Genomic DNA, 12,916 nt, shown 5'->3' with positions numbered 1-12,916 from the left:
CCTCAGGTCGGGTGGACAGAAATAAAGACGTTATCTCATCTCTTTCAATTTATAAGTGAGTAAAACAATTACTACTACTACTACTACTAATGATAATAATAATAGTTATTATTATGATTATTATCATTATTATTGTCGATATTAGTAATAATTATTATGATAATTATTTTCAGTAGTAGTATTAAACTAGTAAATTTATCATAAAAAATATGTAGAGGGACGTACCAAATATGTATTACGAAAGTAATATGTAATATGAAGTGGCTCAGTAGAGCAAGTCTGTTAGCTGTTGTCTCCAGTTAGGACATCATCATCCTGGCAGACTGCAGTCCTACGCTTCACCACAGCATGAATGTGACCAGACCCCCGAGGGGTGTTTAGTTATCCTTAACAGTTACCTCTGTCATATTCCCCCATCTATATGCTACAAATAATTTTAGATAGACCAAGAATAATGACACGACAAACTTACTGATGTGTTCCAAAGCTTTCACACAATAAACCGAAAACTGCAAAAACATATTATGTGAATGTCCAATCTGACAGGCCTATATATATTTTAGAAAATCCAGAGGCTGTTCCTTCCTCACAAATAGCTCATTAGGAAACATGTAAACATGTTCGATCCCAAACTTCCGTTACCACATTCCAGCACCCTTTTCTTCTGGGACCCATTTCTTGAGGTAGTTTAGCAATATGTGGCAAAAATGAGATACATTATTTTTCCTTGGAAATTCTTCACACACATACATACAATCCTACACACAGTGGAGGATTGACAGGTAGTATGGTGGTCAAAGTCACAAGCTTGAAATCTTAACCAACACCGAAGGTATCGTGCGCACACACACGTACACACACACGTACACACACACACACGTACACACACACGTACACACATACACACTGTGGGGGGAAATAGAGGAAACCCTACAACGACATGGGAAGAACATGGAGACTCCGCACTTTTACAATCAGGGTGTACACTGAAACCGTAGTCTCAGAGGTATTATACAAACAAAAATCAATATATTAATGGATTAATTGTTAACTTGTGGTTTTCAGTGCTGTTACCTGGGATGTTTTTGCACTCTGTCCTCTGTGTTAACTCAGGAAGCAGCAGCAGGCCGGCTTGGGCTGCCATTTTGGACCGAGGACAGACCTGTAGCCGTGCTGAGGGGATGGAGCTCAGGGGTGATTTCACACACCAGCAATGCTGTCTGAACAGTAAGCATTCAGGCGGGATGCGATGACGGCGTACGACACCACTGGTACCAGCCTGAAACTCTCCCACTGTAAAGCGTGTCTCCCAAACAAGGGGCTGAGATTTTGACATGTGTATATTCTCACCAAATTTCAATTTAATAAGTGCTAAAAATACAAATTTATGCCACAACCCTAAAGCAGGAAAAGTAGTTAGAAGAGGGATGGAATATGAATTTATACTTTGACTACTTCCAGGGTCATTTGGGGGTAACTAAGTGGATGTTGCTAACATTTGAAAGCAGAAACTTTAACAAGGCATCTATAGGTTTCTCAGTTTGTACTAGAGTAAATAAAACCACTCAGGGCCGCTGATGACTGGTGGAGAGTCACCGGCTTTCATGCGCCCCTCAGTCAGGTTATGGTGACCTCTGGTGGCTCACAGGCACACTCTTCGGACGTTTACCTGTGTCATTCACGGTTCTGAAACTGAAAGCAAAATGCAGTTGCCGCCACATGCACTGGCAGAAGTATACACTTCAAGCGCCTCTGCACATCTGGCCTTGAATACGAACCCAAAGGAGACCCAGCAGGAGCTGTCAGGTTAGTTTTAGAGGTGTCCTTTTACAGACGGTGGCAGGCACTTTCAGACAAGGAACACCGAAGTGGTGACAATGTTCATTTGACCCTGGCAATGCTACTTTTTATGATGTTAATAATTTATCACTTGTATTATTTTTTAATGGGAATGTTGCAGTGCAGGGCCTCCCACTGAATTCTGATAAGGCGATGTACCCCACAAACAAGGAACCTTTCCCTGCATTTCCCACACAACAGCCGTGGGTGTGAATTCTCACCCAGGATCTTCTCAACAAACACCTAGCTGGACTGCAGGCCAGCTGTGATGCTTTGAGCTCCCTTGGGAAAGGCAGCAGTTTTCCCACACAGGCTGCTTCACACCAAGTTTCCGAAGCAGACGGGCTCAGGGTGATATAAATCTTTGCACTGCCCCCACGCCATTCACACTAAAACCGTAATGCAATCTCACCGGCTGCTTTCTCATGCTCCAGGAGGAGCTGAAGTGATGGAAACCCATTCAGATGCTCTTGAGGTCGCTGGCCTGCCAGGTATGCCAAATGCAGGTGTTGAATCTTGCAGCCATACCCATCACATTTCCCGGTATCGGTTGGCTCGCAAAGACTGACGCTGGCCATAAACCTGACAGAGATCTGCTTCCATCTCACTCAGAATCTCTTGCTCTGGATGCTGTGTTCAGGGGTCTGAGGGCCACCTTGGGCAGGACGGACCCAGAGGGAAAACAGTCAGATGCCAGCGAGGACTGAAGAACCATTGTGACATCTTCCATTTGTGCCTTTTTTTTTGACAGACATCCTTCCTACAAGGATAACCATGTCCCAGGAGACCCCAAGGCATTCTCTGGGATTGAAGGCCCTGTGTCCCAAGGCCACTGTCAGCCCTTCTTTTCGGTGATTCAATATCAAGGAGAAACAAGCCGCAGCATTAGCTGCCAAACTGCAGCGAGGCACAAAGGATCCATGCAGAGCACAAATGGAGCCATTTCCCAGAGGCACGCGCCAGCCTCCATATCACCGATAAGCACATGTGAATATCTGACAAACGCGAGAATGTCTGTCACGACAGCTTGCTTTCCTAAGAGCTGTGTTCTGTACCTGAGAACAACGGTTGGAAAATCTCAGATCCATCTTCGGGGAGTGAGTCTGACAACCAGACTTTCAATCAAGCCTAATAATGACACTCTGTTTGTGTACTGTGCCTGGTATGTCTGGCTTCTGTTGGCAGGTTGGTCCCCTCTCCTTCTCCCCATGTTTATCAGAACTATTAGAAGTGGGCCAGGCGTCAGAATGGTTTGCCAGTGCTTCCCGGTCACGGTGAAGCATGCTCTAACAACGTGGACCCTGCGTGAGAAATGCCAGTGATCTATGTGTCTCCGTCACCCTTCAGATCTCCTGCCCACTGTCACCTACATGCCAACGTTCATCTTGTCTGGGAACAAATCAATTCACAGCACAGGAAAGACAGAGAGACTCTGAAAACTTACAGAAAAAAAAACACTTTATTTCTAAAAATACATTTTTCAACAATACAGATAATCACTGCCTGTACAAAGTTTTTTTTCCCTCTCATCTTTTTCTCATCTGAAAGGTCAGAGGCCTCGCAGACGTGGAGTGAGACTCAGTGGGTTCAGACAGGCTGAGTGCCAAGCGTCCCTAGAGCATCGGGGGCGATGGCATTTAAAACCGGAATGCATCAGTGGGGAGATTATGGCCAACGATTACAGGGAGTAACGGGCAGGGCAGAAGGGGCTCTTTAGCTGTCAGCTGAGAGCTCATCTCGGATTATCATCCATAGAGGTAAAAAAAGAAGAATCCTCAGATAGACAAATTCCTCACATCTCCTGCTTTTTAACCAAAGCAATTTTCTACCTCTTTCTGAGAGCAACTACCCTTTGAAGATGAATCTCTAAAAATAATAAAAACGGTAACACTTTAAAGCAGTCATCATAATGCTTTATAGGAACCTTCATAATGAGTTATAATGCATCCATGAAGTATTATAAACACAGCTGTAACTATTTATAAAAGGCATAACACATTATAGCTGTTTATTATGCATTATTACTGCCTTATGAAGCTCTCAACTACAATGCAATATATATATATACCTTTATAATGCAGTAAAAAGCATCCTTAATGCTTATAGTAAGCACTATAATGCATTATAAAGGTATCTATACTGCATTATAACAGCACTGATTTTTTACATTCTGTAGAAAAAAATGGCTTTGAGAGAAATTCACAGGTGGTACTGAATGCTGTTCCACTGGGACTCAGCATATGTACTTTCTGTGCGTTGGGCAGAGCATGTATGAAGGTGAATTCTGGCATTCTGTCAGAGTACCTGTAACGGAAAAGTCACAGCTATATGTGGAGCCAGGGAAAGTGCACATAAGGGGGTGGTGAGGACAAGTGTCAGAAAACATTTATTTCAGCCAGCAGGGGGAGATATTGAACCATTAAGTAATGTACCTGCAAAGGATATTCAAGCCTTTTAATGAAATCTCACTTTAAGAGACATGCATCTCAGCACTGGTGAGACTCTGCCACCTCATCGCCATGCTTGCCCTTGGTGGCTCCTTGAGCAGACGGAGTTTGTTAGTGACAGACTTTGGGTGTGGTGAGGGTCAGTGAGCATCACCGGCTAAGTTCTGCTCAGGAATCGACTTGCAGACTCGTGAACCTCACAGCCACAAACCCGCAAACCACCACGTATGGCGTGGATGTGGCGGTCTCTGGTACTTCTTCAAACAAGACACCATGACCGTGTGCATCGAACTGGCGCTTCACCGACACTGCCCCCCTCCCCTGTGGACCTGCTGGCCTCTGTCTCAAGGGTGGGTGCCTGTTTAGTGTCACTGTCACTCCAGCCCCCCCACAAACTCCATCTGCACCCTCCACAATCTCCATGGAAATCCTGTGCGGAGCCTCAATGCAATCCAGAAGCTACAGAGCCGGGCTCTCTCCCACGCCACGGGTGATCCTCCACAGCATTCTGGAGAGTATCTGAGGGGTGCATTTTCCAGCACACGGGCCCGCAGTTTACAGAACTCCTCAGGGAGTCTGTCCTAAATCCTATCCTGATTTAAACAAACAATGAGTATCAGGTTTCCTGAGGGGGTCAACAGCAGAGCCACAGACATGGTACCTGGGACTGCAGCAAAGACATAATGACTCTAAACTGCAACCCTATGCAAGACTTGGGTACTCACACATAGCCAACTCTTACGAGAACTAAATTCTACTTTGTTTCCATAGCTTGACTGTAATCAACCCTACAGGGACTTCGAGCTACGAAAATGCGAAGCCAACACGTTTTATTGGGGGGGGGGGGGGGCCCTGGGGAGGACCGGTCACATGAGCAGGTGAAGTCCAAGCTGCCGGCCGCCGCCACGGACTCAGAATAGAAATGTATGACAAAGTAGGACACTGGAGCGCCTCTGTCGAGTCCTCTCAGCCCACATGGTGTGTTTTATTCATCTCTTATGAAGTTATCAAAGCTTTGAGAAAACGGATGGTGGGTGGGGGGGTTAAAAGCAGAGAAAGAGCCAGAGCAGGCTGCCGAGTACAGCTCCTCTGTACTGCGCTCAGACGCAGAGCAATGGCAGCAGTGGAAACGCCTTTTTATTCTAGCATGTGTGATAAGCCATACTGGGGGATGGAGGCACAGTTCTCCCCAGGCTGAAGCCTTGGCAGAATCAGATACCAACGACACTAATACACACACACAGGAATGAATGAATGAAGCAAGGGGATAGGAAGCTGGCATGAGGACAGGAACACGCCATGGGGACAGGAAGGTAGCATGGGGATGGTGGAACAGGAATGGGAAGCAGGCACAGGGATGGGGAGGTGGCACAGGGATGGGGAGGTGGCACAGGGATGGGGAGGTGACACAGGGACGGGGAGACGGCACGGAAACGGGAAGGCGGCACAGGGACGGGAAGGTATCATGGGGATGGTGGAACAGGAATGGGGAGGTGGCACAGGGATGGGGAGGTGACACAGGGACAGGGAGACGGCACGGGAACGGGAAGGTATCATGGGGATGGTGGAACAGAAATGGGAAGCAGGCACAGGGACAGGGAGACGGCACGGGAACGGGAAGGTATCATGGGGATGGTGGAACATGAATGGGAAGCAGGCACATGGACGGGAAGGTGGCAGGGTCTCACAATCACTAGCTACATCTGAAAAAGTGACTTTCATTATTGCCTAAAGGGCCACATCGCTCCTGAGCCCTAGGGGTGTGTGCATGATCTGGCTGTGGGGAGCACAAGCCTCCTTCATGCCACAAGGCCGGGAGCGTCCTTAGAGCAGCACCGCGCAGTGCGAGTCCCTGCGGGCCCACTGGCCGGCTGGCCCGGGATCTCCAGTGTATCGCTCACTGTGCCAGCCTCGTCAGGCGTGGACAGACAGAGATGACCTTTGGACGACAGAGGATGCTAAAGGGCTCCAGAGATGAGAAAAAAATGTGAGCTGGACTGGGCTGGGCTGGGGGGGCACGCATCCGGCCCGGCCCTTCCCTTTGGGTGTCCTGCTCTGTGAGAGGGTAACAGGCCAGTCACAGCCCCCGGCCCCAGCAGAGAGCAATGTGAATGACAGGCTCGTCTGTGTCCCCCCACCTGCCTCACCTGACAGCTGTGACCCTGGGACCAGCATATAGCTTCCTGCTCAGCGTACGTACCAACTGTAAAAACAAGCTGTGAAAGCTTTTTCAGATTTTTCTGTTTTTACCCAATGTCGGTTTCTTTTACACTTGTATAGTATATTTATAAACAAAAGCATTAAAGCAACAGTTAACATCCTGTACAGCAAAATAAGAAATATAGCCCGCAGGTTCTTCTATGTTCCTGTAGAATCCACAATCCTGCAGTTACCCTCCCGATCTCCTCCCTGTGCAGATGGTCCTGAGGTCTGGGACACCGGTCCTGGGGGGTGCCAGTGGGGTGCCAGTGGGGCTTGTGAAATTGTTTCTGTCCACGTCCCTGCCTCCGTGGCCCCATCCCTCAGTCTCCACCCCCTCAGCCACATGTCCCCCAGCCCGCCCCCTATGCGGTCTTGATCCCCTCAAAGCCGCAAAACTTCCACCTCTTCTCCAGGCTGGCACCCACGCCCGTGAGCTCCTGTCTGAAGGTGCAGGGCAGACGACCCAGAAGGGCCTCCACCTCCAGAGTGCCAATCTGTGGGGGGGGGGACAGGACACCAGTCAAGGTGACGAAGCAGCCAGTAAGAAGGCAAGCTGCTCGTCGGCAGGCAGTAAGACCGTCCACCACAGCAAGTAGTGCAGACAGAGAAAAGGGGAAACTGGGGAAGCCAAAGAGTGGGGCTGCTACCCCCTCCACTGAAAAAGCACAGGGGAGGAGAGGCTACAGGGGGGGTGGGGAGGTGTCAGTGTGTGCGTGCGGGGGCAAGTTACTGCTTAGAAGCTGCTAGGACACATTCGCATTTGAAAGACGCGGGAGAATATGTACCGATTCTGAGGAGTCCCTGGGGGCTTCAAGTCTCAGTAAAAAAAAACAAAAAAACATACAACAAAGGGTTTGTTTACTCTCCATCTGTGCGTGAAAATGAGTCACCGTGGTGATGGCATCAGGGAGGTTTTAATTAGCAGGTGTCTGGGTATCTGCCACTGGAGTCCCCTCACAGGCACGTGCAAAGGGCGTGATGCGACAGACGCCATCCTCAGCCCCGCCTACATACCACACAGGAAGTGCCAGCGTGTCCCTGTGCTGGATTTACTCCCAGTCCTACCCCCATTCCACCATGCTGGTTTACAGGTGCGATCACAGGCACTTTTTATTGGGAACGGGGATTACCAGTGGAATAAGCGCTTATCGTTGGGATTGGGGTTTATCGGTGGAATAAGCGCTTATCATTGGGATTGAGGTTTATCCAAGGAATAGGGGTTTATCAGTGGAACAGTGGCTTATGTATGAGATTGGAGATCATCACAGCAGTTGGGGTCTATCAGTGAAATAGGGGCTTATCACGCTGAAACAGCACAGCTAGGATGAAGGCAGTCACCGGCCCCTGGCTCCTGCCGTCGCTACCTTGGTGTCCAGGCGCTGCAGGTAGGAGCAGATGTACTCGATGCTGGCTCCGAAGGGGTGCACGTGCAGAAAGGTGGAGATGATCCCTGCGGGAGAGGATGTCGGGGGTGAGGTTATGGACGTGGGGCTGCAAATAACCGTCAAACACGAGGCTTTCCCTCCCCGTATCCATTTCAGCTGAGACCTGGGCCCTCGCATGACACAAAAAGCCATAGAGAAGCATTAAGTAAGCAGCGAGGCGGCGAGGGCAGAGAATGCTGCAGGAGGCTGAGAAGCCTGAAGCACTCCATCCTCTGCTGCCCAGATCCCCTCAGACAGAGAGGAAGTATTTCATTCCTACTTTGATGTTCATTTCAGCAATCAAGTCTTTTCATCAGAAAATCATACATTTTAATTATTAAACAACAAGCCCCCCACTTTGAGCTAATGGAGACGCACATGCTCAGGCCCTGGGGCGCATGCCCCCAGGACGGGAGAGACCCACGGCTGGGCGGTCTGCTCGTCTCATGCAAGGTATCGAGACTCTCTCTCTCACCAGAGATAAGACAATGTAAAGCAGCCATGTGAATGTGGGACAGCCTTTCATGTTTCAGTAGAGCGGATAACGGAATTCCACGCACAGAAGCGTGAACCCAAATAAAAACTGTGGGGGGGGGGCACCAGCTTTCCATTCTTGCACCACATTTCTAAGTGCCTCACTCCATGCTTCTGCACAGTATGTTCCTCCTGCTGGGGGGGGGGGGGGGGTTGCTTACTGCTGAGTGATTTGCTGAGACTTTGGTGAGTGGGTTCTCGCTTGTTCTCGCTCTCTCTCTCTCTCTCTACACGTTTGACGGGGCTGGCGGACCCTGACAGGCGCTGGATTTCACAGGCAGAGAGGTGGACGGACTGCATAATCACGGCTCAACTGCAGCAAAGCCCCCCCCACCCCCACAGCCCTCGCGCTGTCTGAGATCGTTAAGTGCCCGAGGTTGATGTGTTCACCATCGGCACACAGAAAATGTACCGTAAATATCAGAGATGACTGATTTCATCGGACTGTCCCTTCCGCTGTGTCATATTTTGACTAAAATTTACAACTATGTGTGGTGCAATGATAACCAGTTCTTCATTAGATCACCACAAAACACCCAGCTAAGGGCAAAGTTCCTGAGCTAGTCCTGCAGGCTAAGGGCAAAGTTCCTGAGCTAGTCCTGCAGGCTAAGGGCAAAGTTCCTGAGCTAGTCCTGCAGGCTAAGGGCAAAGTTCCTGAGCTAGTCCTGCAGGCCAGCTGAGGCCCTGCTGGCTGGCTTTGCTCCCGCATCCTGCCAGAGCTACCCAGGTCTTCATATCGGAGCCAGATGCCCAGCTCTGCTAACATAAGCTAAGCTAAGCAAGTCTGACAGAGGGGGGATGTACTAACCGCCAAGACCTCGTTCTCAGACGGCATGAGCAATGGGGTCCGCTGGACTTTGAAGGAGCAGCCCATTAGCTACTTAAGCACCTCAGAAATAATCACAGGGATCATTCTGGCGTGTAATCATTCCCTCACAGCAGGGTCGCCCATTTCCTGTGTTCTGCCACTCCGCCAAAGCCCATCCTCCTGTCGCACAAGAGGCTGGCACATTCCTGGGCTGTACCGCTCCCCCCCCCGACTATATGATAGTATAAATATGTGGCTTAATGCATGTGCACATGACAAGGGCCATGCCGTAAGATATAGAACGTGCAGGCATGTAGGAACTGGGGTGGGGGGGTGGACGTTTCTCCCCCAATAGTTAATTTGGCTAGATTCCCCTCCCCCCATAAACAGATCTTTGCCTGTTATTAAGTTGTGATCCCAACCCCCCAAATTTCAAACCATTGTGTGTATCTGTGTGAGACACGGGAGTGCACGTCTTATGACTAAACTCCCTCTTTGCAAGCACGCTTAAACAAATGACCAATGACATTCTGCCCATCACAGGAAGAGGAAATCCATCAGATGAAGCTGAGTCTGTGTTTGCGTCTGTCGTGTGTGTGTGTGTGTGTGTGTGTGTCTGTGTGTGTGTGTGTCTGTGTGAGAGAGAGACTGCCTCCTGGGGTGGGGGGAGGTGGGGAAGGACGATGATCGAGTGCCAGTGAGGAAAGAGGGCCAAAATACAATTGTGGGGACTTAGAGGCGATGAAGGACTTATTTTGCAAAGCAATTAACACATATGAAACAGCACAGGAGGGTGAGTGTATTTATGAAGGGGTGACATTCTAGTGCGTTTGTGTGTTTTATCGCATGCCATTATATTTCAGCAGCATGACGAAATCCAAAAATTTGTTGCTGGTGGACCGGTCTGGTATGTAGAGCTACTTACCGACTAGCAGAGCCTCTCTCTCTGACTTGACAGGGCTGGGGGGTCCCTTCTCTGGAAGATTCTCCTTCTCCTGGCTGCAGGAGACCACTGCCGTCGTAGCTGCTTCCTGCGGGGACGCCAAAGAGACATGGAGGGACGTCACGTCCTCCTGAGAGCCAGACAAATGCTCACGTGCGCATGCACACGTCTGATAACTACCGCTCAGAGGAGCAGAGTGTGCACACCCCCCAGCGTGCATGCCTCTGCACTCGCCAGCCAATCCCGCTTCCCTCTCACTTACAGCGGGAGGTCAGGAAATGACCGGTATCGTATTCGTACAGCCGCAGGGAAGACAAACAGCAGTGAGGACCAGAAGCAGCAGCTTATGGTTTGGCCGGCTGGCATGGTCCAGGCAGGCTGGGGGGGGAGGGAACGACGACTGACAGACCACATGGAGGGAAGTAACAGGAGATTAAAGGAGACGCGCAGTGAGGGGGTGAATTACACATACGGACAGGTATAAAAGGGAATTGTGAGGAGAGAGCCATTGGTGGAATGCGGCTGAAGGCAGGCAGGGTGGGGCTAACGAAAGCGCTGTGTGCTGCCGTTAGGGGCGGGGGGCACTCCTGCTGCGGACAACCTCATTCACTTCAAAAACAGCTGGATTTGGCCGAAAGACCCTGTGAAGTGCTCTGTGGATGGGCTGGTGGGAGGGGCTTCCTGCAGAGCTTCACGCTGTCACCCCCCATCTCCGGAGCCATGATTTATCTTAGGTCTGCCTAGGGCCCTTGTCTGGCCTCACAGGTCAGTAATGAAGGAGGACAGCGTACGCACACACACACACACACGCGTTCACACTTACACTGGATTGATTGTCCCTCTCCTCACTGCCTCTGTCATCTCGTTCAGCTGTTTCTACCTGCAGATGAAAAAAAAGTAGTGAGGACAGTCATTCATGCCCACATACACACTCACACACATACGTGCACACACGCATGTACACACGAACACGCATACAAAAATTGCGAACAACAGATCAACACAATCAGGCATTCAGATTCCCAAGAGCATTAATAAACACACTTATGACAAACACATCAGACCCAAGACGATACGTGTTCTTCCCGATATTTAGACAGCAGCAGTCCTTGGGGATGGGGAGGGGGGGCAATCACTGACAAACCATCTCCTGATTCATCATAGGTGACGAGTGACGCTGAGGCCAGAAATAACTGAGAGCAAGCACGACTCACACGAAGCGCGGACGACTAACGGCTCATGATAGGCTGGGCAAGGACGACTAATGGCTCGTGATGGGCTGGATGCAGACAGCTAACAAATCGTGATTGGCCGGGTGCAAACAGCTAACAGAAAATGATAGGCCAGACATGAATGGCTAATGGCTTGTAATAGGCTGTACTTTTAACAGGGGCAAAGGCTGGGGGGCATGATGTCCCTGTCACACACACAGCTCTGTCTGATGGGACTCTCCCTTCTTTTAATGAGCAGACAAGCACATGCACACACACACACACACACACACACACACACATATATATATATATATATATATATATATATATATATATATATATATATATATATATTATATAGCCCTTGTCATGTCCACATGCATACAGCCATAGGCTGTGCTCCCTGAGCCAGCCTCCGCACCCCCCCCCACACTAAGCCTGCCCCATCCCCCACCCCCACTAAGCCTGTGCCCCCTGCCCCCCCCCCCCTTTCCCCCCCGGGCCCCCCTAGAGCACAGCCTCTCAGCTCCTCAATTAAGTAGTGTTATCTCAGACCAGAATTTCTTCTGTCAACACGAAGCTGCAGCGAAAAAACACAGCCCCTCCTGCTAGATGGGGGGAGATGGCGGCCAAACGGAGATGATGGGAAGCGACCGGATCTGGCCGGGGGGCGAAGCAGGGTCACGCCAAGACACCATTAGTTTTTATTAGCGTCTGCTGCAGCTGCAAGAAGCCTGTCTCATGAAAGACCCAGGGGTGGGTGGGGGTGTGGCAACAGGCCAAGCGCCCCCAATGGCAATGGACAGCATTACAAGAACCTGCTTCACTGGGAGGAGGTGCGGGGGGAATGAGACCTAAGGAAGGGTGAAGGGGGCCACGTCATTAAATCTTACTAAGGGAGGAGCTGTAGTGAATAATCAATGGCTTCCAGTAGACCGGCTTCCTACTATCTGAGGATTTATTTCTGAAATATTGTCAGAGCTGCTGAGCTCGTTTGGAGCTAATTTCATTTTAATTAGTGCACAAATCAGACACGGCCAATCCATCCCCTGGGCCAAGAAGCACTCTCCGGCTGCAGGCTCCCTCCTCCCAGCCCTGTCTTTGGTGCGATGACCATCCGGGCTGCAGGGCAGGGACACGCCAGACGCGGCAGCGACCATCACCATTAGTGCTCAGGTTCTGCTCAAGCTCATTCCATCGCTGAAATGTGATTTACAGTAAGACCGTTTGGCCTTTCAGGTAGCTGGCGAAGCGGGGAACCTCAGCAGAGGCACCCGGGGGCAACGTCCTTCCGGGAATACCAGCGGACGACACCCCCCCGGGTGTGGTGGATCAGAAGGACCCTGCGATCCAGCTGGTTTCTGCTTCCTGCCCTCCTGTGTAATCTAAAAATAATGACTCGTCTGGAAACGGGGAGACGTGGCAAGGATGCCTGACAACATGCAGGAATTAGTGTGACTTTGAAGTGAGCGCGAACAGAGCCCCGCCTGCCCTCCTTCAGCTGA

The 12,916-nt window shown here is 50.2% G+C and overlaps 1 protein-coding gene across 4 annotated transcripts in view; it reads right to left on the bottom strand.

Moving 5' to 3' along the window:
• Window positions 1-3,279: 3,279 nt before the first annotated feature.
• The window catches only part of enox2 (ecto-NOX disulfide-thiol exchanger 2), a 162,276-nt gene continuing 152,639 nt past the window's right edge, over window positions 3,280-12,916 (bottom strand). For all 4 annotated transcript variants that reach the window (XM_072717311.1, XM_023794877.2, XM_023794878.2 and 1 more), the window contains 4 exons: window positions 11,021-11,077; window positions 10,180-10,285; window positions 7,853-7,938; window positions 3,280-6,982 (listed from right to left, as the gene is read on the bottom strand). In XM_072717311.1, the coding sequence (XP_072573412.1) occupies window positions 6,851-6,982; window positions 7,853-7,938; window positions 10,180-10,285; window positions 11,021-11,077 (381 nt within the window). In that variant the 3' untranslated portion in view covers window positions 3,280-6,850. The remainder of the gene's footprint in view (window positions 6,983-7,852; window positions 7,939-10,179; window positions 10,286-11,020; window positions 11,078-12,916) is intronic.

The sequence above is a fragment of the Paramormyrops kingsleyae genome, chromosome 10 (assembly GCF_048594095.1).
Source record: "Paramormyrops kingsleyae isolate MSU_618 chromosome 10, PKINGS_0.4, whole genome shotgun sequence".
Taxonomy (NCBI): Eukaryota; Metazoa; Chordata; class Actinopteri; order Osteoglossiformes; family Mormyridae; genus Paramormyrops; species Paramormyrops kingsleyae.
This window is presented reverse-complemented; position numbering and strand designations above follow the sequence as displayed.